This window comes from Astyanax mexicanus, chromosome 3, assembly GCF_023375975.1.
Source record: "Astyanax mexicanus isolate ESR-SI-001 chromosome 3, AstMex3_surface, whole genome shotgun sequence".
Taxonomy (NCBI): domain Eukaryota; kingdom Metazoa; phylum Chordata; class Actinopteri; order Characiformes; family Acestrorhamphidae; genus Astyanax; species Astyanax mexicanus.
Window position 1 is genome coordinate 17,654,657 of NC_064410.1, and position 26,487 is coordinate 17,681,143.

General features: G+C 36.9%; 1 protein-coding gene across 2 annotated transcripts; it reads left to right on the forward strand.

The window, feature by feature from the left end:
- nup85 (nucleoporin 85) lies at positions 1-26,399 on the forward strand. Of its 2 annotated transcripts, none has more exons than XM_022682908.2 (20): positions 1-399; positions 6,406-6,586; positions 7,329-7,422; positions 8,165-8,327; positions 8,446-8,516; positions 8,639-8,682; positions 9,501-9,570; positions 9,651-9,772; positions 11,416-11,550; positions 11,998-12,120; positions 12,671-12,802; positions 13,298-13,404; positions 15,294-15,377; positions 15,888-15,953; positions 16,035-16,186; positions 21,084-21,201; positions 22,047-22,147; positions 23,434-23,585; positions 25,749-25,844; positions 26,132-26,399. In XM_022682908.2, the coding sequence occupies exons 2-20, from the start codon at positions 6,554-6,556 to the stop codon at positions 26,228-26,230; spliced, it is 1,962 nt and encodes a 653-aa protein (XP_022538629.2). In that variant the 5' UTR covers positions 1-399; positions 6,406-6,553; the 3' UTR covers positions 26,231-26,399. The 2 variants fall into 2 exon arrangements, with proteins under 2 accessions (XP_022538629.2, XP_049332074.1); XM_049476117.1 differs by lacking the exon at positions 1-399 and adding an exon at positions 449-538.
- The last annotated feature ends 88 nt before the right edge of the window (positions 26,400-26,487 follow it).

The window sequence follows — 26,487 nt, forward strand, 5'->3', positions numbered from 1 at the left end:
AAGTAGTTTAGGTGTTTGTGAGGTTAGGATGTGAGGGTGGGTTTTAGGTGTGTGAGGTAGTTTAGATTTGTGTGAGGTTAGAGTCTCTTATGCTGTGGTACTTTTAGCCTTTACAGCACGTTGATATTTTTTCTGTCAAGGACCCAGTCTTGATACAAAAAACAGATTTGACATCACTGATAAAATCTGATACAAACCTCATGAACAGTTTGTAGCGTTTGGCTCAACAATGCACAAAAAACATAATTTTTCAGATTGTTCTGGCTACTGCAGTTGCACAGATCACCCTCCTCTGCTCTGGCACATCCAGCAAGCTGATTGGCTCTTTTTGTTGAAGGGCGAGACTTATCCATAAAGCAGCTGGGGTTGAGGGTTACTAGAACTCCCATTCCTATTCCAGTAAGTGGCTGGACTCCTCATTCAGCATGTCTGTCATCTGCCATTTTGACTGATAGCTAGCAATAACAACTTGTGCACAGTTCTAAATGGAAAATGTAAATATCTCTAATGGTGGAATGGGCGCTAATATGTTGGCTAGGTAGGTCTGTGGCTTTGTGTTGCCTTGTCAGTAGGCTCAGATTGTATAATGTACCAAGGAAAAAGTGAATTATAATGAAAAACACCTGAAAACTTTAAAGGCTGTAAATGTATGAATTCTAACAGCTGCTGAGCAGCCCATATCGATTTTAGCAGAACTCAACGGATCACCTTGGCTAAGCTAAGCTAAACTGGCTAAGTTAGTGCTAAATAAATCTACTAGTTTATTGACTCTGAGGTCCTAGTGATTTTTCTCTAAAGAAAGATGGTTAATTTTAACGGGAGTTTAATATTTTTGGATGCTGGTTAAGAAGTGAATTAACAGATCAAACTCTAAACTTAAGTTTCACACAAAATAACAGCACGTGCTCTTTAGTGTAGTTTAAAGTGTTTGGATATTGTGTTAATGATTTAAAGGCTTGTAACTACTGTTTAAAGGTGGGCTGATCATATCACTGTAATATGGCAAGCCAAATGGGTCAGAATTCGCCTGGGTCTGACGGCGCTTAAAGCGTGCGAAATACTTAAAAAACGCCGTCCAAAACGCCGTGCAGGGCTTACTTTTACGCCTTGGAACAAACGCGAGGCGCCGCCAGGCGTTTAAGAGCGTGTGGCGGCGCCAGGCGCTTACATAACGCCACCACGCGTTTTCATAACGCCTCCAGGCGTTCCATATGCAAAAACGGACAGAATATACATATCCCCTCCTTCTCCAAGCAGTTCAGCCCTCTGACTCTGTCAGGGAACTATATCTCCTGTTAAAATAAAAGCCCCCAAGTGCTTCAAATGTCTGCTGTGTTATTAGATGTGCTAGATTCATGTATTTCTGGCTAAACTGGGCTTTGCAAAATGTAGTCCCTGATTAAAACATAACAAAATGTAATCAAATGTACTTATTTTTTATCAACTCTTTCATTGCTGGCCTATTTAGTAATCATGTTTAATTTGTCTGATGCCGCAAGACCTGAGCCAGCCAACACACACACACACACACACTCTCTCTCGAAGGCATTGGGGATTTTAATAAAACGCGCAATACAGAGACCACCACAGCATACAGAATGAATGCATAAATTGAGAAATTAGGAAATCAACCGGACACACAAAATCCAGCAACACATTTAGCAGATCTGTGTAGAGATTCTATACGTTTTAGGGTCACTCTTAAAAAAAAAAACTGTTCACTATGAGATCGTAATATTCCGAATCATTCAGTATTCAAGGTATTCCTTAATTAAATTGTTTTTGATCATGGTACATCCTTATATTATTTTTTGCTTTCTTACTTTTTAAATAAAAGCCCTTTTTGTATCGCTGCCGCTCAAACGGGCAGCGTGGGTCTAAAATGAGCCACATTCATTTTCTATGCTACTTCAAGTATGGCTGTGGTTCTATGATATATTTTAGCAACGCATTAATTCCGTCGTTCAGAATTTAATTGACGAATTTATGAATGAGTGTTTCTTTTGCACAAATCTTAATTTTCATTCTCCTTACACAGGTTTACACACACGGGTCAGACACAACGCACATGAATTTACCATTTCACAGCTCAGCACAGCTCCCTCAGTACTGTTTTACGATAACATCACCTTAGAAAATATTTGATGCCACTAGTGAAAGATAACTGTATATAATATTTGATTAGGATTAGGTTACCATTAGAGTGAGAATATTACCTGTCAGAAAGTTACAAGTACGTATTATTAGATGTTGACATATTCTATTTTAGTTAGCTTAATATACTGTAGTACTTTGTAGGCCATTTAGCTACAGGGTGTGTTTATAATAATGTTCTTGGTGACAGTAACTGAAATATTTTATTAATTTAAAGAATAAACATTTTTAATAAAATAAATAGTACAGTCTAATATAGGATAATGGTAATAATAATAATAATAATAATAATAATAATAATAATAATAATAATAATAATAATAATAATAATAATAATAATAATATTGACATTATTTTGACATATTCTATTTTAGTTAGCATTCTGAATATTTTGTAGATTTTTTTAAAACTGCACACACACACACACTTTTATTATTACTATTATTATTATTAATATAATTTGATATTATTATTATTATTATTATTATTATTATTATTATTATTATTATTATTATATTGATATAATTATTATTATATTGAATTAATAAATTATTTAAACAAGCCCGGAGTGGCTAATCGGGAGGATTCCCGATGGGCCGGGGCGAGTTTGGGCCGGTTGGACGGAAAAAAATTATTTACCCTCACTTCTCTAATCTTATTCTTGCATTCATTGCCATTCAACTATGCACTCTCTATTCGTCTGACAACACAGCCCCTACGTCGGGTTTAACCATCTGAGGGAATTCTCCTCTCCCAAATGTTTGAGTTGGTTGCGTCCACCAGTGGTCTTTTCTGAAGCGATCAAATTAAATGCAGCAACAGAATAGCACAAAGCGTCAGACGACTGTGATGGAGGGTAAAAAGAGGCCAGGTGGAGCCGAAAAGGCCAGATTAAAAAAAGAAAGAAGATGGAAGAAGAAGCAGCCAAATGTGCAAAATTAACAAACTTGTTTTCCAGAAGACAGACTTCAGCTGCAGCCGGTAAACAGAGATATGGAAATAATCTTGAATCGTCAGCTATTGGGCAACGTTTGCAATGTCGATTTAGCGTAGTTTATTTTGTAGAGCCCAATACACATCATTAACCTCTTAACACGCCCTGGCCCGCCGACGGGCCAGAAATATGTCATAGTTAATATCTTTTTGTGTTTATGAATAATTATTTTTTTAATTTTAAAGCCTAGAATCTCTGCTTTTCAGTATCTAGCCTATTTAGCTGTATGTCCTTTCAGGAAATAAACATTTAGGGCGAAATATGCCTTGTTTATTAGAATTAAGATTTTGAATCTGGTAAAGCTTTATATTCTGTCTTTAAGCTACTGCTTTGAGGATTCACTATTTCATTTTGATCTTTTAGAATTCGTTAGATTATATTTCTTTTAGCATTTTGAGCTTAGTTTAGTTGGTTATTTTCCTATTTTACATCTATTTTTCTGTTTTTATTAAATGTTGTTATTAGCTTATTAGCTTCTAGCTTGTTAGCATACAGAACGTTTCCCTGGTCTTTTAAATGAATATTTATTTATTAATTATAATATAATATAAGCTGTATCTAATTTTAAGCCAGACAGACACTGTGTGATTTTTTTAATCAGGTGCTGAGATCTCATTCGCATGTTTGAATGGTTTGTCCTGTACGAAAACGCACCTGATATATGCTGACACTGTAGTCTGACTGGCAGACTGAGAGACTGAATGTCATGCAGCCCCAAAGCAATAGAATTAGCGCCAGATCCCCGCGAGCCGCGCACATATTAATCCACCTGCAGAGCTTCAAACGCGCAGATGAGCGCATCACTTTCCTCAGCTGGTCGGGCTCCAGGAAATAGTCTGTGATGTCATCTGTTTTTTAATACTATTTTAATTTTATATAAAGCTATTGCATGATAATCACCATATAGCTAAGTAACCAAGTCTTATTGTTAACGAAACTTCTCATTAACTGAAACGAATAAAAACGGTGATTAAAAGAAAAAAAACTAAAACGAACTGAAATTACAGATTAAATACCCTCAGTTTCGTGTTTGTTAATTTATTTATAATTGATTTATATAAATGTGGTATATCATGATATATATCGTTATTGTGATATATATATATATATATATATATATATATATATATATATATATATATATATATATATATATATATATATATATATATATAATATTTTCCCATATCGCCCAGCACTACTTTTAAGTCAAATTAATTACCTTTTAAAACTTTATTTGATTTAAATTGGAATTAAACGTGTTTAGGTGAAGGGTGTTCTGTTAACTTACCAACATATACTTGTACTTATATGTAATAAAAAGGCATTGTAAGATCTAGCTGCTGTTTTATTTATTCAAATTCCTGCTCCATGGAAAAAATGGGCTGGATTTGGGCACGAAACTCCCGGGCTGAAAAAAGGGCCCACTCCGGCCCTGAATTAAATGTTTTACCGTTTTTTTTTTTTGCGTAACCACCGCGGTAAATAAAGTGCGGGAAAAATTTAGTTTGCGCACTTAAACAAAGCGAAAATATTCTACTCTGCACGCATTATAAATATGTTTTGCATTTTTATTTAGGATTCAGGAAAAATATGATCGCTGTAGGACGCCTGCTCGTAAAAATGGGCACAATTGCTAAAGCGTGTTATTATTATTATTATTATTATTATTATTATTATTATTATTATTACTACTACTATTATTTACAAAATCCAAAAGATTTACAGATGTTTTGTTTGAATGTTCTACATAAAACGTTTATTATTGTTATTATTATTATTATTATTATCATTATCCTATATTAGACTGTACTATTTATTTTATTAAAAATGTTTATTCTTTAAATTAATAAAATATTTCAGTTACTGTCACCAAGAACATTATTATAAACACACCCTGTAGCTAAATGGCCTAACAAAGTACTACAGTATATTAAGCTAACTAAAATAGAATATGTCAACATCTAATAATAAGTACTTGTAACTTTCTGACAGGTAATATTCTCACTCTAATGGTAACCTAATCCTAATCAAATATTATATACAGTTATCTTTCACTAGTGGCATCAAATATTTTCTAAGGTGATGTTATCGTAAAACAGTACTGAGGGAGCTGTGCTGAGCTGTGAAATGGTAAATTCATGTGCGTTGTGTCTGACCCGTGTGTGTAAACCTGTGTAAGGAGAATGAAAATGAAGATTTGTGCAAAAGAAACACTCATTCATAAATTCGTCAATTAAATTCTGAACGACGGAATTAATGCGTTGCTAAAATATATCATAGAACCACAGCCATACTTGAAGTAGCATAGAAAATGAATGTGGCTCATTTTAGACCCACGCTGCCCGTTTGAGCGGCAGCGATACAAAAAGGGCTTTTATTTAAAAAGTAAGAAAGCAAAAAAGAATATAAGGATGTACCATGATCAAAAACAATTTAATTAAGGAATACCTTGAATACTGAATGATTCGGAATATTACGATCTCATAGTGAACAGTTTTTATTTTTTTAAGAGTGACCCTAAAACGTATAGAATCTCTACACAGATCTGCTAAATGTGTTGCTGGATTTTGTGTGTCCGGTTGATTTCCTAATTTCTCCATTTATGCATTCATTCTGTATGCTGTGGTGGTCTCTGTATTGCGCGTTTTATTAAAATCCCCAATGCCTTCGAGAGAGAGTGTGTGTGTGTGTGTGTGTGTGTGTTTGCTGGCTCAGGTCTTGCGGCATCAGACAAATTAAACATGATTACTAAATAGGCCAGCAATGAAAGAGTTGATAAAAAATAAGTACATTTGATTACATTTTGTTATGTTTTAATCAGGGACTACATTTTGCAAAGCCCAGTTTAGCCAGAAATACATGAATCTAGCTCATCTAATAACACAGCAGACATTTGAAGCACTTGGGGGCTTTTATTTTAACAGGAGATATAGTTCCCTGACAGAGTCAGAGGGCTGAACTGCTTGGAGAAGGAGGGGATATGTATATTCTGTCCGTTTTTGCATATGGAACGCCTGGAGGCGTTATGAAAACGCGTGGTGGCGTTATGTAAGCGCCTGGCGCCGCCACACGCTCTTAAACGCCTGGCGGCGCCTCGCGTTTGTTCCAAGGCGTAAAAGTAAGCCCTGCACGGCGTTTTGGACGGCGTTTTTTAAGTATTACGCACGCTTTAAGCGCCGTCAGACCCAGGCGAATTCTGACCCATTTGGCTTGCCATACTGTAACTGTCCTAACACGCGTGTAATTTTATTCAGGCAGCCTGCTAGCGCTCCTACATGCGTCAGAGCTGGGGTCCTCGCTGCAAGTGGTGGAGGCGGTGAAGTCGCGCGGTGTTTCAGTTTAAACTGGATTTATTCTGATTTTCTTATTTTCTGTTTAATTCTCTGATTTTACTCCGCCTGGATGGAGGAGGTGGATGTAGAGCCGACCACCACGGTGAGTAGCGGCGGGTTCGGAGAGTTTTAGAGCTTTAGAGACGCTCGGGTTATTCATGAGGGGACTGGTTTTCCCGCGATGCCCAGAATTCAGCAAAACACCCAGAAAATAAACAGAATTTAATAGAATTTATTATCACTGTAAACTCACCCAGAAAATACACTGACTTTAGTATAGTTTAATATCACTGTAAACTCACCCAGAAAATACACTGACTTTAGTATAGTTTAATATCACTGTAAACTCACCCAGAAATACACTGACTTTAGTATCGTTTAATATCACTGTAAACTCACCCAGAAAATAATAACACAAAGATTACACCTAGACAGACCAGGTAGGTTAGATTGTTTAAAATGTTTATTTTTGTTAGTGTTTTATATTTGCTTTAAATTCTGTACATTTTGAAAGGTTTAAGTAATAATTGATAAACAACTAAATTCACTTTTTTTCATTGCATCATCTGCATTTATGGATGTAATATTTTGTGTAATGTATGTATGAGAAGGTCAAAACTCTGTGCAGTCAATCAGCCAGGTTTTGATTTTTTTTTACTTTTCAGTGCATCTCTACCTAAGGTGTATATATATATCTTTTGACAGTAAAATAAAGGGTATAATTTGTATATAAAACGTGCAATTTAAGTTGAATGGTATCAGTGTGTGCTTTCACTAGGTAAGTAATGATTTGGTGTCTGTAGCTTCAGTAATAATCCACCTATAAACGCTGTTATTTGTTACAGTTAATCCCGGGCGTGGGGCTCAGACAGAGGCATGTAGGGTTCGAGTGGGGGCCTGGAGATATCCTGGTGTATGAAACGAACTTCAAATTGCAAGGTAATGAACCTCAGTAGTGTTTGTGTGAGTGTGTTTGTAAGTGTGTGGGGTACAGGTATTTAGGACCCATTACAGTTTGAATCAGTTTTATTTCTTTCACCAATATTCCAATTAATTTTTTCCCCCAATCTACTACACACACACATATATACATATTAGTGCGTGTGATTAGTGGTTTTATTTAGTCATCTAAACACAATCGTTGAAATCGTAAGGTAGCTCAATTGTTTTTTTTATTTATGCTGAAATATTCCATGTGTACACTAGTGGTTGAACAAAATACCGATATGGCAATATATTGTATAATTTTTGTTTGTACATTGTCGGTAAATGGCATCAAATATGTATACTTTTATTGAAATATAGGCGCTTTAAACTCTTGCCCCTCAATTAGACTTAGACTAAAGTTACTGCTTAATTACTTCACTTAATTACTTAGAGCTGCTAATACTGCTTCAGTCTCTGTGCTGGAGAAACGTCATTGAAACTCCTGTATTACTCTACTTCAATGGAGTGGCTTTACTGCTCCTTAATACCTGACTGGTGGAATTCATTCATAAGGTGCACCAGATTAAAAGTCTGACAATATTTGGAAAAAAATATTTTAAGTGCGTATTATAGTGTGAAAAATATGGTAATTTTCTGATGTTACATTCCTTTACATTATTAAACAGCTTGTGTGATTAATATATATATTTTTTATTGACACTAGTAATACATATTCATTTTAATAATCCCACAGGTGCTGGTTCTGCACGGTCTGGTACTCCCTCAGTCCACGTTGTGAGGAAAGATGAAGACATTTACTCTCCCATCCTGCGCAAACTCTTCAATGAGTCACATCATATCTTTGTTGGGCTCCAGAATATCCAAGAGGACCTGCCCAGCAAAAACAAGAAACCTCAGTAGGAACAAAAGCTCTTTATTCTCATTACCCAAAAGTGCAGTATTATTTACAGAGGGAGAAGCGTCTTTCATCTGTACAGAAACACAAAAAGCCCTTTTTTGCTTTTGTTTCTGCAGGTTTGTCAGCATCAGTAAAAACTACAGATCGGTGATACGAGCGTGTATGGAGGAGCTCCAGCAGGGTGCAGGTGCGTGTTGTGTAATGCAAAAACACATCAGATTCAGCACTATTTAGTGTTAGGTGGTGTGTTTTTTTTTTTTTTTTTTTAATCTTGTAATTGTTACTATTGTGCTGTCTTTCTCCCTGCAGTGTCAGCTCAGGACACATCTGTAATCGCACAGTACAGCAATCAGGTACTACCTTCAGTCATACAGAGTTTTTTCAGATTTCATAAAATAATTGGACCACTTGAACAAAACGTATCAGTTGGTGATGTAGGTGGGACAATAGGCTGTTCTCTATAGATTACAGTACGGATATCACTACAGTTGTTGGCGATATGTTTGCTAGACCGTGAGGGAGAACCTATCACTTTACATTTACATGTATGGCGTTTAGCAGACACCCTTATCCAGAGCAACTTAAAAAAAATCATTCGTTGTTTAAATTGAGAATACCCTTAGCTAGGTTGTACAGGCTTGAATCAAAGGTTACATCAAGCTTAGATGCTTCTAAATAGACATGTCATTATGCATACCTAGAATATTTCCCCTTTATATATAACTTTTAAATCTTTAATTAATTTCAAGTTATGCTTTTTTTTTGATCCACTAAATACTGGTTGTAGGCGTAGTTGTATTTCCAGTAGGTTACCAGCCTGTAGGTACATAAATACTAATCTAAATAAAATACTTTTGTAAGCTTTTCTGTCATGTTGCCCAATCCTGTGTGGACATTTATAATTAGTTGTGTTATTGTTATTGTGTCTTATTGTTTTATACAATATTCTTTTGAGCATATGCTTGACCAGCTGACCATTTGTATTACAGAGAGTAGGGCAAAGTATTGAAATATTTTTCTAAAAATCTGCCACTACTGGTGCACTACATGTCAATATATTCTAATTGATTATTGTATATGGGTAGAAAATCATTGTGCTAATATATTTTTATCATATTGCTCAGCCCTTATTGCTTAAATACTCTTATGTGTGTCTGTTTCTTATTGTTAGGTGTCCATCCTTCTGGCGATTGAGCTCATCTGGAATCTGTGTGAAGTGCTTTTCATTGATGCAGCACCAGGTACACTGCGTTTTCTTTTATCATTATTTTAACAGCTGATATCCTTTCTGCTTTGTGATGTAATGTTTTTGTGTGTACAGCTGGCGTTCTGCTGCTGCACCTGCTGGACTGGGTGCGTTTGCACAAGGCTGATGTGGATGAGAGGGCCAGGGAGGTTCTGCAGAGTGAAAGCCCCACTCACCATCACGCCTACTGGGAAGTGGTACGCAAAACTGACCTCTTTACTTGGACTTTACAAAGTGGATACACTAAATATGCTTTAATCCCCAGGTCCCCTAATCTGGACCTTGACCTTCTTGTTCTGTTTACTCTGGAGACAGCTGTTGTACCATTGGGCTGCACTGACTATCCAACAAAATCAACAACGTTGTTTATATAAATGTATTGAGTCTTGTATTGTTAATGAATTGTAACAGCACTGCACTACAAACAGTGCTGGAGAAAATAGTAGAAGAGTAATGAGCTCACTCACCCAGTTCACAGTCAACTCAGTCCGTGTCTCCAAATGTGCCAAAACACAACAGATTACATATTTAATAGGGCTTGGTAATGTTTTAAAATTTTCAATACAGGTACCAATACGGTACTTTGAATTTGGTACCGCTACCGCTATACATTTTTTCTAAGTAATAAAAAAAAACAATAATGATCATATAATATTTATTCATTTATTTATTTATTTCTCATTCTCATACTGTCACCAGGAGAAGCCATCTTTTTGGATCTTGTTGGAACAAAGCATCATTGTGGCACTTTATTAGGAAGAAAAATCATTGCTTGTACTTAAACTAAAAATGTTTTTCCTTTTAGTTTCCTGTTTTTACTTTATGCATTTCAGTTTTATGAGATCTTCTAAAAATATCAGCATTACATTGCCAAAATAAAATTAAATTGTATAATCACCTAAAGTTGATTTTATGATTTTTTTTTTTTTTATGTTGCTTGCCTGTTTTTGTAGAGGGGGGGAAGTAATAATAGTGTAGTGTGGGTTAGTTCAGGCAGACTGTATTATATTATTACTGTATTATAATATCTTAGGTGAGGTGGGGAGGGGGGGGGAACAGTGTATGTGAGAGAGACAGAGCGAATGAGAGAAAGAAAGCGCGAGTTTGCGAGACAGAACGAGTGAGAGAGCCAGATGAAGTAAATGAGAGGGAGAGACAGTGCAGGTTAGCAAGAGACAGAGCAGGTGAAAGAGAGGGAGATGAAGCGAGCAAGGTTCTCGCCTGATATTTTAGCACAGCAGGGGTGTGTCAACACTTTAAATGACCACCGCAAACATGCTCACTGCATTTCTGCATAGGCTCTCCGTTTGTGTGCAAGGGTTGGTTTTATCATGTTGTATGTGCTCTCCACGTTTGGTAGGTTTATGCACGTTTCATGCAAAGTATTAAAAACAGGCACCAATTTTTATTTATTTTTATTTTTTTAACCTTTTGGTACTCTGTAGTACCGAGACATTTCGAAAGGTGCCTTTTTAGTATCGAATTTTGATTCCCAGCCCTAATATTTACTGACAAAATATCTCATTATCTCACACAACATTTGCACATTTAAAAATCTGGACAATTAGAATACATTTAAATCCATGTTTAGCTGTTTCGATCATTTTGAATCGATGGAGGGCATTGCAGAAATAATAGTCGTCTAGTTGCAGCCTTAAAGTGTAGCTATGCCATACATAGTTAGGGTCCAGATTTGAAGACCACTGCTTGAATCAGTTCCCTGGTCTTGGCTAGTCCCGCCACGATATAATTACATTATTATTATTATTTATCGTACTGTAAATGAACATGACCTCAAAAATTTGTGCTGAACTCATCTGCCCCCTTCTTTTCTCTGCAGGTGATCAGTTTTGTTCTGCAGGGACGTATGGATGAGGCTCGGCAGGTTCTGGTAAAGCAAGCAAATCTGCAGCCCGCCTCCAGACCCATCTACCAGCTCATGGACAGCCTGCTGCAGAAGATGCCCATATTTAATGTGAGAAGACATGTTTAAGTTGAACCTGACTTGAAGACATAGTGCAACTAAACACTCCAGATGTGGCAGAACTGATTTATCCTGTTTATCCCGGGAGTGTCTAGTCAGTCAGCCAGATTAGTATTACATGGCAGTTGTACAATGGTTTTCAAAGTAATTTACAGGTACAGCTGGAGTTATGCTGTATTCTATGAATAAATTGCTGTAGTTTTAGAAATGTCCAGGCTTGTTTCCAGCCTAGTGGTAACTATACTCTCACATCTGAAAGGGTATTCTCATATAATGCTGAAATATAACTCAGAACTAGAGTTAAAGTGAAACTATTGCAGAGTAGTCTCAGAGCTTGTGTTGGTTACAGAGCTGATCCTGTTGTGTGCAGCGTAATTAAATAATGCAGTGAATGTGACTTGATTTAAGTATGTGTGTGGGTGTGTGTGTTTTCTGCAGCCTGGTGGGACTCAGACACTTACAGAGTTTGATGTGAAGTGGAGGCACTGGCATGAAGAGTGTGACCGCTGTCTCCAAGACAACTCCTTTGCTAGTAACCGACACCTGGAAACCATCTGTAAGGTGAAGACCCCTGACCACATCCACCTCTGCAGTCCCAGATTCATTTAAAGCTTTAAGAAAACTAAGTATTTTCTCAGTAAAGTTTTAGCATGGTGTCTATTAATACTAGGGATTTTTTAACATTAAAAAAGTTACTCAGTTATAGAGCACTTGGTATTTTTAACATCCCAGTTGACAAACCAACAAAGCACAATACATTTACATCAGCAGTGCTGCTTTAGTCCCATGCAATTTTAAAAGCCAGATTTTTGGTAGCAATTTTATGGCTAGTTTAGCTCAGCTAATGTTACTAAACGAATCCTGTACAACTTGTATGGGAGTCTATTATAATTTATAGTTATCATATCTACATCTAGTATTGTAATTCAGTGCTTAATGATGTAAAATTATGTTTTCATGAGCAAAGAGTTATTTAAACCTATACAGTGCTGTGAAAGTTTTAAGCCTTTATCAATGAATCTTGGTTTTAGCAATGTTATTCTATAATATTAATAATATTAAATAATCTAAATCCCTGCCATATTTCATGTGTTCTTTCTCCTCTGATTAGATTCTGGTTGGTGATGAGGACACCATGTTGGAGCACAAGGAGCTTCTGGGCACCTGGTATCATTTTCTGGTCAGCCGGCTGCTCTTCTTCCACCCGACAGTCAAACCATCTGAGCTACACTATTATGCCCAGGTACAATCAAACGCATCAAAACACTGATAGGAGCTGGAGGAGTCAGAGAGAGTTACACTATGAGAGGAGTAGGTCGAGTTTATTTTATTCTCAGTACTTAAAAGTAGTGGAACAGACAAGACATGCTGGGTTGGTTTCAGAGCTTAACTCGGGTCGGGCTCTGTATAATTTTTTATAAAGCTATGGCGTGATAATCCAAATATAGTAAAGTAACAGCTCAAACTGTGTTTAATAAAAAATGTTGCACAAGTTAGAATGTTATCATGCAGCTCTGGAACTGCGCAGTGAGCACTGCGCACACGTTAGCTCCTCCACTTGTCCGTGCATAGCCTTATTGCAGTTTAGTTTTTCACTAAGGATATATGCTACATTTTAAAATGAATCTAAAAATGATTGAAAGAGAACTTTAAACATACAAATATTTTGAATCTATTCTCCTTCAAAATAAAAAGATTTGTGAATATTGTGTGAATTTTTTTTATTGTTTGTTTTTAGTCAAGTATGGATATGTTCCTGGACTTCCGGAGCGCCCCTGAGCCTCTGGACAGTATCCTTCTGGCTGCTTTTGAATTCGATATCCATCAGGTCATCAAAGACTGCAGGTGGGCAAGCTTTACTACACAAGATTACAGCATTCAGATCCCACTGTTCTGACTGATACAAATTGCTCTTTTCTTTTACTCAGGTTTTATTAATATGACTGTTGTGATTTGTAGTGTGACAGTTTTAGTAAAATTCATTAGGGCAACTATCTCCATAAAATGATAGCAGGATGTTTGGGCACTTGGCAGCAGCAGCTCGGGACATGGGGAGAGAAAGAGAAAGCAGATGATTAGGACAGGGTTTATATTTGCTGGATAAGCTGTAAGGGGAAGAAAATTGTAATGAGACATTACTCAAAAGCTTGAGCAAATAGAAATGGTTTGAGTCTAGATTTAAAGATTGAGAGTGTGTCTGAGTCCTGTTTATTAATAGGGAGATTATTCCAAAGTTGGGGAGCTTTATAAAAGAAAGCTCTTCCTCCTGTATAGTTTTTTCTAATACATGGGACTAATAACAGACCAGCGTCTTTGGAGCGGAGTGAACGTGGCGGACTGTAAGGAGTAAGAAGTTCCTGTAGATAATGCGGGGGCAGCCCATTGATTTATACATCAGGAGGAGTATTTTATAATCTATACGAAATTTAACAGGTAGCCAGTGTAGGGATGAAAGAATAGGTGTAATATGATCATACTATCTGGTTCTAGTAAGCACTCTCGCGGCTGCATTTTGAACTAGCTGGACTTGCAGTAGTCCAGCCTCGAGGTTATGAATGCATGTACCAGCTTCTCAGCATCTTCCAGAGAGAGTATACTGCTGATTTTAGCTATATTTCTTAAATGGAAGAATGCTACATATGTGTGCATCAAATGAAATAATTGTGTCAAAGATGAGCCCAAGGTTTCTCACAGTTTTACCAGATATAATTAAGTGACCGTCTATGTCTACTGTATTAACATTCATGTTTTTATCAATATTAGGACCTAATAGAAGGACCTCAGTCTTATCAGAATTAAGTAAGAGAAAGTTGTGTGTCATCCAATTTTTAATCTCTTTAATACAGTCTGTTATTTGATGTAGACAGAGGTCCTCATTGGGTTTAGCAGATATGTAAATTTGCGTGTCATCAGCATAGCAGTGAAAGTTAATACCATGCCTACGGATAATTTTACCCAGTGGTAACATATAAAGAGTAAAGAGTAATGGACCCAGTATTGATCCTTGAGGGACACCGTATTTTACTCTAGACTGATAGGAGCATTCGTTATTTAAATAAACACACTGGAATCGATCTCTCAGATAAGATCTGAACCAGGTGAGGGCAGATCCTTTAATTCCTATAATATTTTCTAACCTATCAAATAGAATAGTGTGATCTACGGTGTCAAAGGCAGCACTAAGGTCTAGCAGTAAAAGGATGGCTGTACTGCCCCTATCAAGAGCTGAAAGTAAATCGTTAGTTACTCTAAAGTTGTTTCAGTGCTATGGTTTTGTCTAAATCCAGATGGAAAAACCTCATGAATACTATTACTTTGTAGATACAAGCGCAGCTGGTTAAACACAATTTTATAGGTTTAGGAAGCTCATGAAGATGGTTAAAAATTAATAAATAGTATAAAACGTAAAGTAATGGCTAAAACAGAGACTAGCAACAGAGACGAGCTAAACAAACAGCAAGCAGGTACGCAAGCTATATATATATATGTGTGTGTGTGTGTGTGTGTGTGTGTGTGTGTGTGTGTGTGTGTGTGTGTATGTATATATATATATATATATATATATATATATATATATATATATATATATATATATATATATATATATATAATAAATTATATTATAACAATGCAAAAAATCTTAGTATAGTAAATTGTAACTCCTATATTGTGATTTATATCAAATACGGTTTAGTCTGCAATGATAACCTGAACATTTCCATTCTGATCTCCAGCATCGCCCTCAACAACTGGTGGTTTGTGGCTCACTTGACGGACCTGCTGGACCACTGCAAGCTCCTGCAATCTCACAACCTCCAGTAAGACCATTAACTCTTTACCAGTTAGTCTAAAAAGGCTACATCCTTTGTCTTTCTTAGTCTAGGACTGGGTTCATCTTCCAACTGTTACAGCAGGTACTGAAGCAAAAACCTTCAGCCAAGTGTTTCATGTTTGTAATTTCTGTATCTTTCCAAAATTTTCATCCTGAGCTTCACAATATATAGTTTCATCATGCAATGTTCAATGTTATTTAAGGCAGATTTAATCAAAAACATCAGGTTTTTCTCATGACAAAAAAAACTATATTTGTCCATCATTTATTTGACTTTATTTTTGGATACACACAATTTTTTGGAATCCTTTATTTAAAGCCAGGGCTTGTGGGATCATTGACTTTTAGTGAAATCAGTTGAAAATTCCTGTACTCTTTTAATATTGCAATATATATCGCAAAGCAGCAAATTATCACATCCAATTTTTCCCAGTATTGATAGCTGTGTTAGTGGGGTACTGTTAATATATTGTTTCTCATTATCTTGTGTTTGTAGTTTTGGTTCTAACCTGAGGGAGTTCCTGGTGCTGGAGTATGCCTCTGGACTCTTTTCTCATCACAGGTGAGTACAGCACCTTTTCTCTGTAGCTCACGTCTCACAGTTAAACAGCATCACATTCTCACTGATCCTCCCTCTCTACAGTTTATGGCAGCTGGCGGTCGACTACTTTGACCACTGCCCTGAGTTTGGTCGTGTGTATCTGGAGCTGCAGCTCGAGCGTGTGCCGCTGGAGACGGAGCGAAAAGCTTTGAAAGTGTTGAGGATCTGTGAGCAGAGGCAGATGAACGAGCAAGGTAACACAGCAGATACCGGTTTATAATCAGAGACACCAGCATCAATATATAGCAGTTAACTTTTTAAACCATCTGTGCTTCTGTATGACTAGATGTTTGTCTCGTCCTTCCTCTCGCTCTCAAACAGCATTTATCAAATTGCATTTTCTAAATCGAGATGGAACATAAAACTAACTACACTAATTATTTTTAGAGTTTCCTATCTTTCCAATCTGCCATGTATATTTAATAATATATAATTAAATATATATAATATATATATATAATAAACTTTCACAGAGATAAGGAGCCTGTTGGTGATTTTTATAAAGTCCTGAAATGAATGAGCAGGTGAATGAGCGAAGTAACACAGCAGAAACCAGGTTTATGTGGAGATATTACTAATGATTCATCCATTTTCCATATTCCCATATAACTGCCAGGCTGCAGACAGGACAGGAATCAACTTATTAGGGGTGTGAGAAAAGATCAATATCGTATCACAGTTTTTTTCTTTCTTTTGCAATAGTGTACTGATTCTAGGGTTGGGCGGTATTGAAGTTTTTAATAACGACATACCATCGTCAGATTATACAGTCATATGAAAAAGTTTGGGCACCCCTGTTAATCTTAATCATTTTTAGTTCTAAATATTTGGGTGTTTGCAACAACCATTTTAGTTTGATATATCTAATAACTGATGGACACAGTAATATTTTTTAAAGGTTTATTGTACTAACAGAAAATGTGAAATATGCATTAAACCAAAATTTGAACGGTGCAAAAGTATGGGCACCCTTATCATTTTATTGATTTGAATTGTTGGTTTGGTAACCTCATTGAGCTTTGAACTTCATAGCCAGGTGTATCCAATCATGAGAAAAGGTATTTAAGGTGGCCAATTGCAAGTTGTTCTCCTATTTGAATCTCCTCTGAAGAGTGACATCATGGGCTCATCAAAACAACTCTCAAATGATCTAAAAAAAAAGATTGTTCAACATAGTTGTTCAGGGGAAAGATACAAAAAGTTGTCTCAGAGATTTAACCTGTCAGTTTCCACTGTGAGAAACATAGTAAGGAAATGGAAGACCACAGGGACAGTTCTTGTTAAGCCCAGAAGTGGCAGGCCAAGAAAAATATCAGAAAGGCAGAGAAGAAGAATGGTGAGAACAGTCAAGGACAATCCACGGACCACCTCCAAAGAGCTGCAGCATCATCTTGCTGCAGATGGTGTCACTGTGCATCAACTATACAGCGCACTTTGACACAAGGAGAAGCTGTATGGGAGAGTGATGCGAAAGAAGCCATTTCTGCAAGCACGCCACAAACAGAGTCGCCTGAGGTATGCAAAAGCAAAATTACGCCTCAGGCGACTCTGTTTGTGGCGTGCTTGCAGAAATGGCTTCTTTCGTGGGGGGCATAAAAGAAAACTGTTTTGTAGAGAAACAGGAGATGAGGAATATTTGAGAAGCAGGGGGGGGGGGGGGGGGGGGGTTTATTTCCACTCCAGCACAAATGTGGCTATTTGTGGCGATAATTTTGGTGAAAATTAGTGAAACCTGTAGAGTTTTTATTGAGTTTTTGCTGTATGATCTCCTCAGTGAGAAATAGGGTTGCAACGGTATGAGATTTTCACGGTATGATAACCGTCTCAGAAAATACCGCGGTATCACAGTTTGTTACATATATTATTAAACTGACCCTTAAAGAAATTACAACAAAGGTTTTTTGTTCAATTAACTATTTATTGTAGAAACCTGGAACAACTATATAGATAATGTCTCCTTAAAAAAATAAACTGTACACCATTAGGTGAAGGAAACCAGGTTGTTCCACTACTCTTAAGGTCATTAAGAGTGTATATATAAAAAAAAAAAAAAATATATATATATATATATATATATATATATATATATATATATATATATATACACACACACACACGTTACACACATTACATGTCCTCTAAGAAGTAAAGATCCTGTATTTAAAATATTCAGTACAATTATTTAAGTTTAAATTATTTAATATCTGATAAACTGAGCCTGGGTCAGTGTCTGATCAACAACTCTTGTAAACGTCCGTTTTACTGCCAAGTTGGTAAATAACCAGATACTGCAGAAAGAGGGGATTTATTTCTGACATGATCCTCACAATAGAGATTTCCATTTTAAGGCTTTCACATCGAGTCTGGTTTTAACATATGAAAAACAGGCACGTCAGAATTTGAAAATGAACGCATGTAAATGAATGGCGTCTTTCACATCCAGTCCGGCCAGGACCTTTACACGGACACGTGAATCCGTCGTAGCACGCACTTCACGCCTGTACCTGCGTGCCCAAATTTCGGATAACTCAGTGCTTTTGCGGGCGCTTACCGCATGGGTTGTGCACGACTACAAAGAGGTTTTATTTAGGTTCAGAGTAAAATTATAAACTAAACACATACTTTGCGCTGCACAGCGGGTGGTGTTCTCGGAGATGGGAGAACAGGTTTGACGTATGTCCACCTTTAGCTGTGACTTTACGGCCACATTGATTACAAATCGGATAACCATCCTCGGGTGCGTTCGGCGGGTATCCGAAATAGTCCCACACTGCTGATTTTAGTTTAGCCTTTTTTTAGGCGGACGGAGATTTGTTTAGTCTGATGCACTTTCTGCTGTTCTCACCGCTGTGTGCTGAGCAGCTGAAGCGGAGCAGAGTTGAATGAGTGAGTGAGTGAGTTTCTCCGCTGGCTTGCGTTTTACCAGTAATAAGCAAACACACACGGTATGATAACCGTGCATTTTAATACCATGGTATACCGTGAAACCGGTTACCGCTGCAACCCTAGTGAGAAACCCCACCTGCCTACCCCTCCTACTGCTCTTTCTTTGTGGAAGCGCAGAATGTCTTAAACGTCTGTCAAAGTACAGATTAGTAGGGCTGGACCCGAATATTCGGGTATTCGGATATTCGTTCGTTGAGTAGGTATTCGGTTTTTAATTTTGGTATTCGGATATTCGTTTTTTTTTCTCCTTTCCAGAGTTCCACCTCACTCTAACCACTTCTGTTCTCGCGGGTCCCGTCAGAATATCTTGCGCGCGGGACAGAACTGAACTGTTATTGGCTGGAGCGGGAGTTTAATCCAGACGATGCGGGAGCAAATTAATAAATAGTTAAGAAAACTGTAATAATTGTAAAAAAAAAAAAACCTAAAGAAAACTCTCAACGCGCAGGATGGACCGACACACACACGCACACACCGATGGTGTTTGGACTGGGGTAAGGAACGGGACCGCACTATTCAGCGCTGCTGTTTTAATAAATATATAAGTAAATTTGAAGCATTAAATGTAGTTTATTTAATTTATATTAGGAACGTGGGGCGGGAGCGGCAGAAATGTGTATGTGGCGGGCGGGCGCGGGATTAAAAGAAGCAATTTTTTTGCGGAGCGGTAACGAGACAGAAACGCGGGAGCGTGGAAGAGTGGGTTTAAAAATCAGTCTCGCGCAGACCTCTATTATACATGATAAAAAAAAATGCAGGCTCTTCGAAACTGATTTATATAATAAAACGTAAGGGGTAATGTGGCAACAGTAGGGGCTAAATCGGTTACAAAAGCCTGGCCTACAAAAATGATGTCTGAATGAATTTCCTCTTATCTAATATAATTTAAAATGGTTTAAAAATATAAAATAATTTCTAAGCAAACGAAATATTTAATATTGAGCTTATAGCCCAAGTGCAAAAATACAAAACCAGTAATATGCCCTGCACAATCCTTTAACCGAAATAGACCAAGTACAATAACGTCATTAACAATGACTTTCCTCTACTCTAATATAATTTAACATGGTTTAAAAATATAAAATAATTTCTAAACAAACGAAATATTTAATATTGAGCTTATAGCCCAAGTGCAAAAATACAAAACCAGTAATATGCCCTGCACAATCCTTTAACCGAAATAGACCAAGTACAGTTTACAATGACTGTCCTCTAATATAATTAACAATGTTTAAGAATATAAAATACTTCCTGAACAAACGTTTTTTTTGTTTGTTTTTTTAAGCAAATAGCCTAAGTGTGAAAACACAAACATAAATTTACTGGGCTGGCTTGCGCAGCGGAGAAACCGTGCAGCAGCAGCCTCCTAGCCTGCTTACGCAGCGGATAAGCCGCGGTGTGGGGCAGCAGAAATTCCGGGATGAAAACACAAAGAAATCTGGGCTAAAAACACAAAAAAAATATGGGGTGAAAACACAAAAATCCGGGATAAAAACACCAAAAATCCGGGGTGAATCTGTCTCGTCGGTCAGAGCAAATTGAACATTTTTCAGTGGATTAAAGGGGCCGTGATTTGCTTTTTTTTATTATTTTTTTTTTTACCTCTTTTTTTTAAAAACGATGAGTTCGAATTTTCGAACTCATTGCCGAATATCCGGAGCTCAAAAAACGCTATTCGGGCCAGCCCTACAGATTAGGCACGTCACGTGGTTAATATACCGTCACTATTTTACAATACCGTCACCATATTTAAATACCGTGGTATACCGAAATACCGTCATACCGCCCAACCCTAACTGATTCACAAAAACACAGTAATGATATATGATATAATATGCATCAAGATACAGGTTACAATTATGATTCAATATATCGCAGTACTGTAATATATTCTAATAATATATTGTAATTGTTTAAATCTATTTTTAGTTTAAAAAAAACGGATTTGTATGTAAATAAATATTTATAAAATCTGGATTGAAAGTAAACATTTTACACGCTTTTACACTAGGTGTGTGTTTATATGTGTGTGTGTAATTAATATATATATATTTTATTTATTTATTTATTTTTTAAGTCTTTCAAAAATCTGCATGCATTGGTAAAGTGAGGTATAATTGTGTTGTATGTCTCTGTGTGTTGCAGTGCGCAGTATCTGTAAGATCATGGCGAAGCGGGCTCTCAGTAATAATAGACTGGGCTCTGCTCTGTCCTGGAGTATCCGAGCTAAAGACGCTGCCTTCGCCACTCTCATCTCCGAGAGGTCAGTCTGTGGTTTTGTATCTCAATGTGGAATTACACTACGTGCCCAAATATGTGTGAAAACCTCTTCTAATCAATGCTTTTCAATCAATAAACCAATTAATCAGTGACATCAGTCAGTCATTATTTCAACTGAGTACATTTGGGGTGGTCGAAACAGAATGATAAGATATAGATGCATAAAGAAAATAACTTTTAAAACTTATAAACTAAGATATAAAACCAGTAAGATTTATGTCAAAATTAAGTGCAAGATCAAAGTAAGGAAATGTTATAAGTAATAAAAAGTATAAAACGCCAAAGAGCATCTACAGATAAGTTCATAAAACAATGTTACTTAACACATATGAAACAATTAAAACTGTACACTATTTAGCTAGTTACATATTTACCTCAATGCACCTATTGATGATAGATCTATAAATCTTCACACACAGCTTGTGTGATCCCTGTAGAAAAGTATTTCCAATACAATAGGACTTCCTTTGAGTAATGAGCTGTGGAGCAGTGAAACTGTGTGGGATGAGCGGTGGAGTTGGCGATGAGGTGGGGTGGTGATCATCATTCAACATCCTGAGCTCTTCCTGAACCAATGCTCTTACTGAATGCTATCATATTCTCACAGCAAAGCAGAAGCTCAGACAGTTACTCAACAAAAGCAGAATAAACTATTTTGATAGCCTTGATTTTAGAAAAAACAGTGAATGAGCATACGTCCAAAAAACACATTTGTTCATGTAGTGTGTTTTCAGTAGGTGTCAGTATTTGAATCTGCAGTTGTACTGCAGTGTAGGAGTGAGGTTGAATGGTGCTGATTGTTGTTTAAATGTGTTTTGGTCTGTACAGGTTTCTGCAGGATTACTGTAAGAGGGGCTCTTTCTCTGACCTGGATCTGATTGACAACCTGGGGCCCGCCATGCTGCTGAGTGACAGACTCACATTCTTAGGTAGCTGGGTTGGGCATCAGTCATGCACCACAGTGAAAATCATATAATTGAAATTGTCAACATTGTAACATTGCAGTTATTAGCATTATATTAAAAAAATGTTTAGGATAGTTTGTATTAAATTTGAGTAATGCAGACTCCTGTAAGAATTTAATAGTTTGAATACGTTTTCATCTTTTGTCATACACTGCCTGACCCAAAAAAAACTGCTACCAACAAAAAAAAAAGGCCACACACTAATACCTGGTCTTTAGCTTTGATTGCAGCACACACTAGCTGTGGCATGGTCTCAATAAGATTCTGCAATGTCACAAGATCTTGATGTATTGATGTAGAGTCTGACCGCTGCACAAAGTCTTCTCCAGCACATCCCAAAGATTCTCAATGAGGTTAAGATCTGGACTGGAATCCATGTGTGAATGAAATGATGATCTCATGCTCCCTGAATCACTCTTTCACAATTCCAGCCCCAAGAATTCTGACATTATCATCTTGAAATATGCTCGTGGCATCAGGGGAGAAAAAATCCATTGATGGAATAACGTGGTCTATATTCAGTATATTCAGGTAGTCAGCTGACCTCATTCTTTCAGCACATACTGTTGCTGTACCTAAACCTGACCAAATGCAGCATCAACCGCACATCATTTACTTACTTAAATCCAGGTGGAGACTTTGTGTATAAACTAGATTAAAACTAACAATAAGTAAATTACTAAGATGTGCCTAAATCTAAAAGCAAATTAGAATTCTCGCCGGTGTGTGCATTATATATATAATAATATAAAAACAGAAAAAAAAAATCTTTAAATGCCTGTTTTTATCTGGAAAGAGAATGTGAGTGTATATGCCAGAGATAAATAGCTGTGCTGGGATTAATACCGGGAAGCCCTTTCTTCATTAAGAAGTGCCTGAGGCTTCTGGTACCTTGTGATCTGACTCTTATTCCCCACACAGCAACAGCAGCTCCTCTCAGCAAAACTCTGCTAAACATCAGTGTCTCCTGAACTCACCCTGCTGTCACATGTTTTACAATACACCAAACAAATCACAGAGGAGCTCAGCTAACAGAACTACCGTGCAGTTACAGGACTACAGTCTGTTGACTATAGAAATATCCTATAGTATCCTATATGATCAATAGAGCTGATATAATGGGTAGTGAATATAAGCAAAGAGGTCCTCATAATACTGTAATATGACTGCTATAAAACAAGCTTGTTTTAATATAAACTAACAAGCAATAAAAACATTATCAGTAATTATTTTGTTTGTTTTTTGTTAAGGGAAATACCGGGAGTTCCACAGACTTTATGGTGAAAAAAGGTTTACAGAAGCAGCCAAGCTTCTCCTGTCCCTAATGACGGCCAAGATCGCCCCCAGAAGCTTCTGGATGACCCTGCTTGTTGACGCACTGCCCCTCCTGGAGCAAAAAGAGGTCTGTACACACTCACACACTTTGCGGTTACGCTGTCAAGCTTCACATACCCTTCATCGATAGGTTACGTTTTAGTACCGTATTTTTCGGACTATAAGGTGCAATGAATTAAAAGGTGCACTATCAATGAACCTCCATTTTCAGATTTATTTTCATAAGAGGTGCACTGAATTATAAGGCGCATTAAGGATGCCTACATTGAAGTAAACCAGAGTGTCACCATGTTTCCTTTCAAAGTCAAATGAGCACTGGATTTACACAGATTTCTCTCCGTTGGGTGAGTAAAGCGCTTCTGTTTGTTTACAGAAAGCTGTATTTCAGCGGAGTGGCTTTACTGCTCCTTACAACATGACTGGTAGAATTCATACATAAGGCACATCGGATTAAAGGATTAAAATTAAAGATTTTAAAGATTTTAAGTGTGCCTGTTGTTATTTTAACATCATTTACAATAATTATTACAAGCACACCAGTTTATTTTATAGTCAATAAATGTCATTTGCATTTTGCTCTTTTGCTCTGTAAATGATTTATTGTTTTTTGGCACCTAAATTCCTTTCGGGATCAATAAAGTATATTTTATATCTTTTATATTTTCTCAGGCTTCCCTAGAGTTGGGCAGTGTTATTTATACAATTATTATTATTATTATACACCACTGTTGTAATTGCAAATAATTATTTGTTAAGTGGTAGTGGAAAGATTTTGCTGGGGTTTGAATTTGATGGTTAATTTTCGACAGCAGAAGAGCTGAAAGTTAATGTCATTCATTATGTAACAGTTTGAGCAATAGACTTTCAAAGATAAATGCTGAGTCTGAATACAGTCTACACTGTGTGGGAACTTGTTACAAATCATCAAACATCACTTTGATACCTGCAGACTGCACACCCATTCTTTTGTTAGCACTTTTTTCTTTGTCAGCAGAAGACTTTCTCATTTTGCCCACTGACTGCATCACTAGCTTTTCTCACAGTGCTGAAAAATACACGTTTCTGAAAGCATGATTTTAGATCGGTTCACTCAAACGAATACGAAAAGTGTGGAAGTTTTGGAAGAGTATATTTCAGTAACACTGAGGATCAGCTCCTGAGTAGCACAATTGTCTATGTAAGACGGCGTAGTCATATTTCAGGCATCAGGCCGCATTGTACATAGTCCAGTGTAGAGCTGCACAATACGGCCAGAAGTTATATCATGATATATTATGTAACTTCTGTCAATATGATATAATTAAGATATTGATATGCAATTTTTAAAAGCCACTGCCTGTGATGTATTTGGTGATGCACTGACAGATAAACATTATTTATCATTCAACATTTTTACAAATTCTTAACAGATTCTTAAAAACTGCTATTCAAATACTGTCTCATGCAGAGTACAGCGATTTTAATACATTTTGCTGCACATCACCTAATGAAACATTTTTGCTCTACTACAGGCCAAGCCAACACTGTGCACTTTATTATTCATTTGTTAGTAAAGAATTAAATATCATTAGCGCATTTCTACTTTTTTACATTTACATTTTTTGTGCTGTTGCTGAATGAGTAATTAATGACAACTTTCAGCTCTACATATACAGACTCTTTCTAAATTCATTCATTTGTTATGTTAAAACATCCCAATAAACTTGGTCATAGTGTCAGTTTTGCTTTAGCCCTTCAGGATTCACACAGTGACCTAACAGTGCTAGCCGACAGAGGGAGCAGTTAAATTGCCTAAAGGCACTGTATCTGACTGTTGTCCCACCCCTCCCACAAAAGGATGATTGTGATTGGTTGAGATGGCCAGTCTGAATGGTTGTGCTGAGGTCTTTTCTTTATTTGTGTAGTTTAAGCAGAGCTGTTGAGCTTCAGTGATGTTGAATTAGGGGTAGTTTAGGAAAGAAGGCACGTGTCCTTCACCGTCCCAGCACTAGAGCCATCCTATGATTGAGGAGAAAGTTAGAAATGATTAACATACTCTATATACTTAGAAAAAAACACTTTAAATGAATGATTGGATTGTCTGGACAATGATAAATAAAAGTATTATAAAGTCCTTTTGTAATGATCATGATGTTATTTGATACTAATGCTTAATATTTGGTACTGAAACCAGATGTATCTAGATCCCTTACTGTTGTGTTTACAGTCTGCGTGTGTTTTCTGTGTGTAGGTGATCTTCTCCGTGGATCAGACTCATGAACTCATGTTCTGTCTGGAGGAGCTGACCTCAGACAACAGTGATGGCAAACCAGAGCAGTCAGCACAGGTAACAAACCCAAGACACTGTTTTAAGTCAAAAATGGTGCCATACCATTAGTGGTTAGGGTTGGGTAATACACTTCAGCTTATCCTTGGTTAACCATGTCTATTAAAGAAGTGCTTAAATTCATTTATTTCTGAATACCACATTCAACTGCCCTGTCCCTGTATTCCCTCTAATAAACAGAAACTTCCAAAATACATTTGAAAAAGGAATTCAGTAGAAGAACTATTTATCAGTAAACTGTCTGTCTCTCTCTCTTTCTCTCTCTCTCTGCTGTGTGTTTGTTTCAGGATGAAGATATCGAGTCCACAAAGCTGGAGCTATTACGGTTAGCTCTTGCCCGTAACCTAGCCATGGCCATAGTAAAGGAGGGGACTGTCGAGGCCTGAACATTACAAGCTCTAAAATCCTCAAAAACTACACATACACACACACACAGGCACTTCAGTAACATTTCTTTTATAGCCAGCCCATACTTTCTCTATTCTGTATATAAAACCTTATCAAGTGAGAATGAAAACAGCTGTTTGTATTTGATAATAAATGTTTTGTAATTGATTGCAGAACTATTGGGTCATTAAAAGCAATAGCATACCACAGGACACACTCTAAGGTCTTGTGGATTCCATGCCGGTGGGGAAGGTAC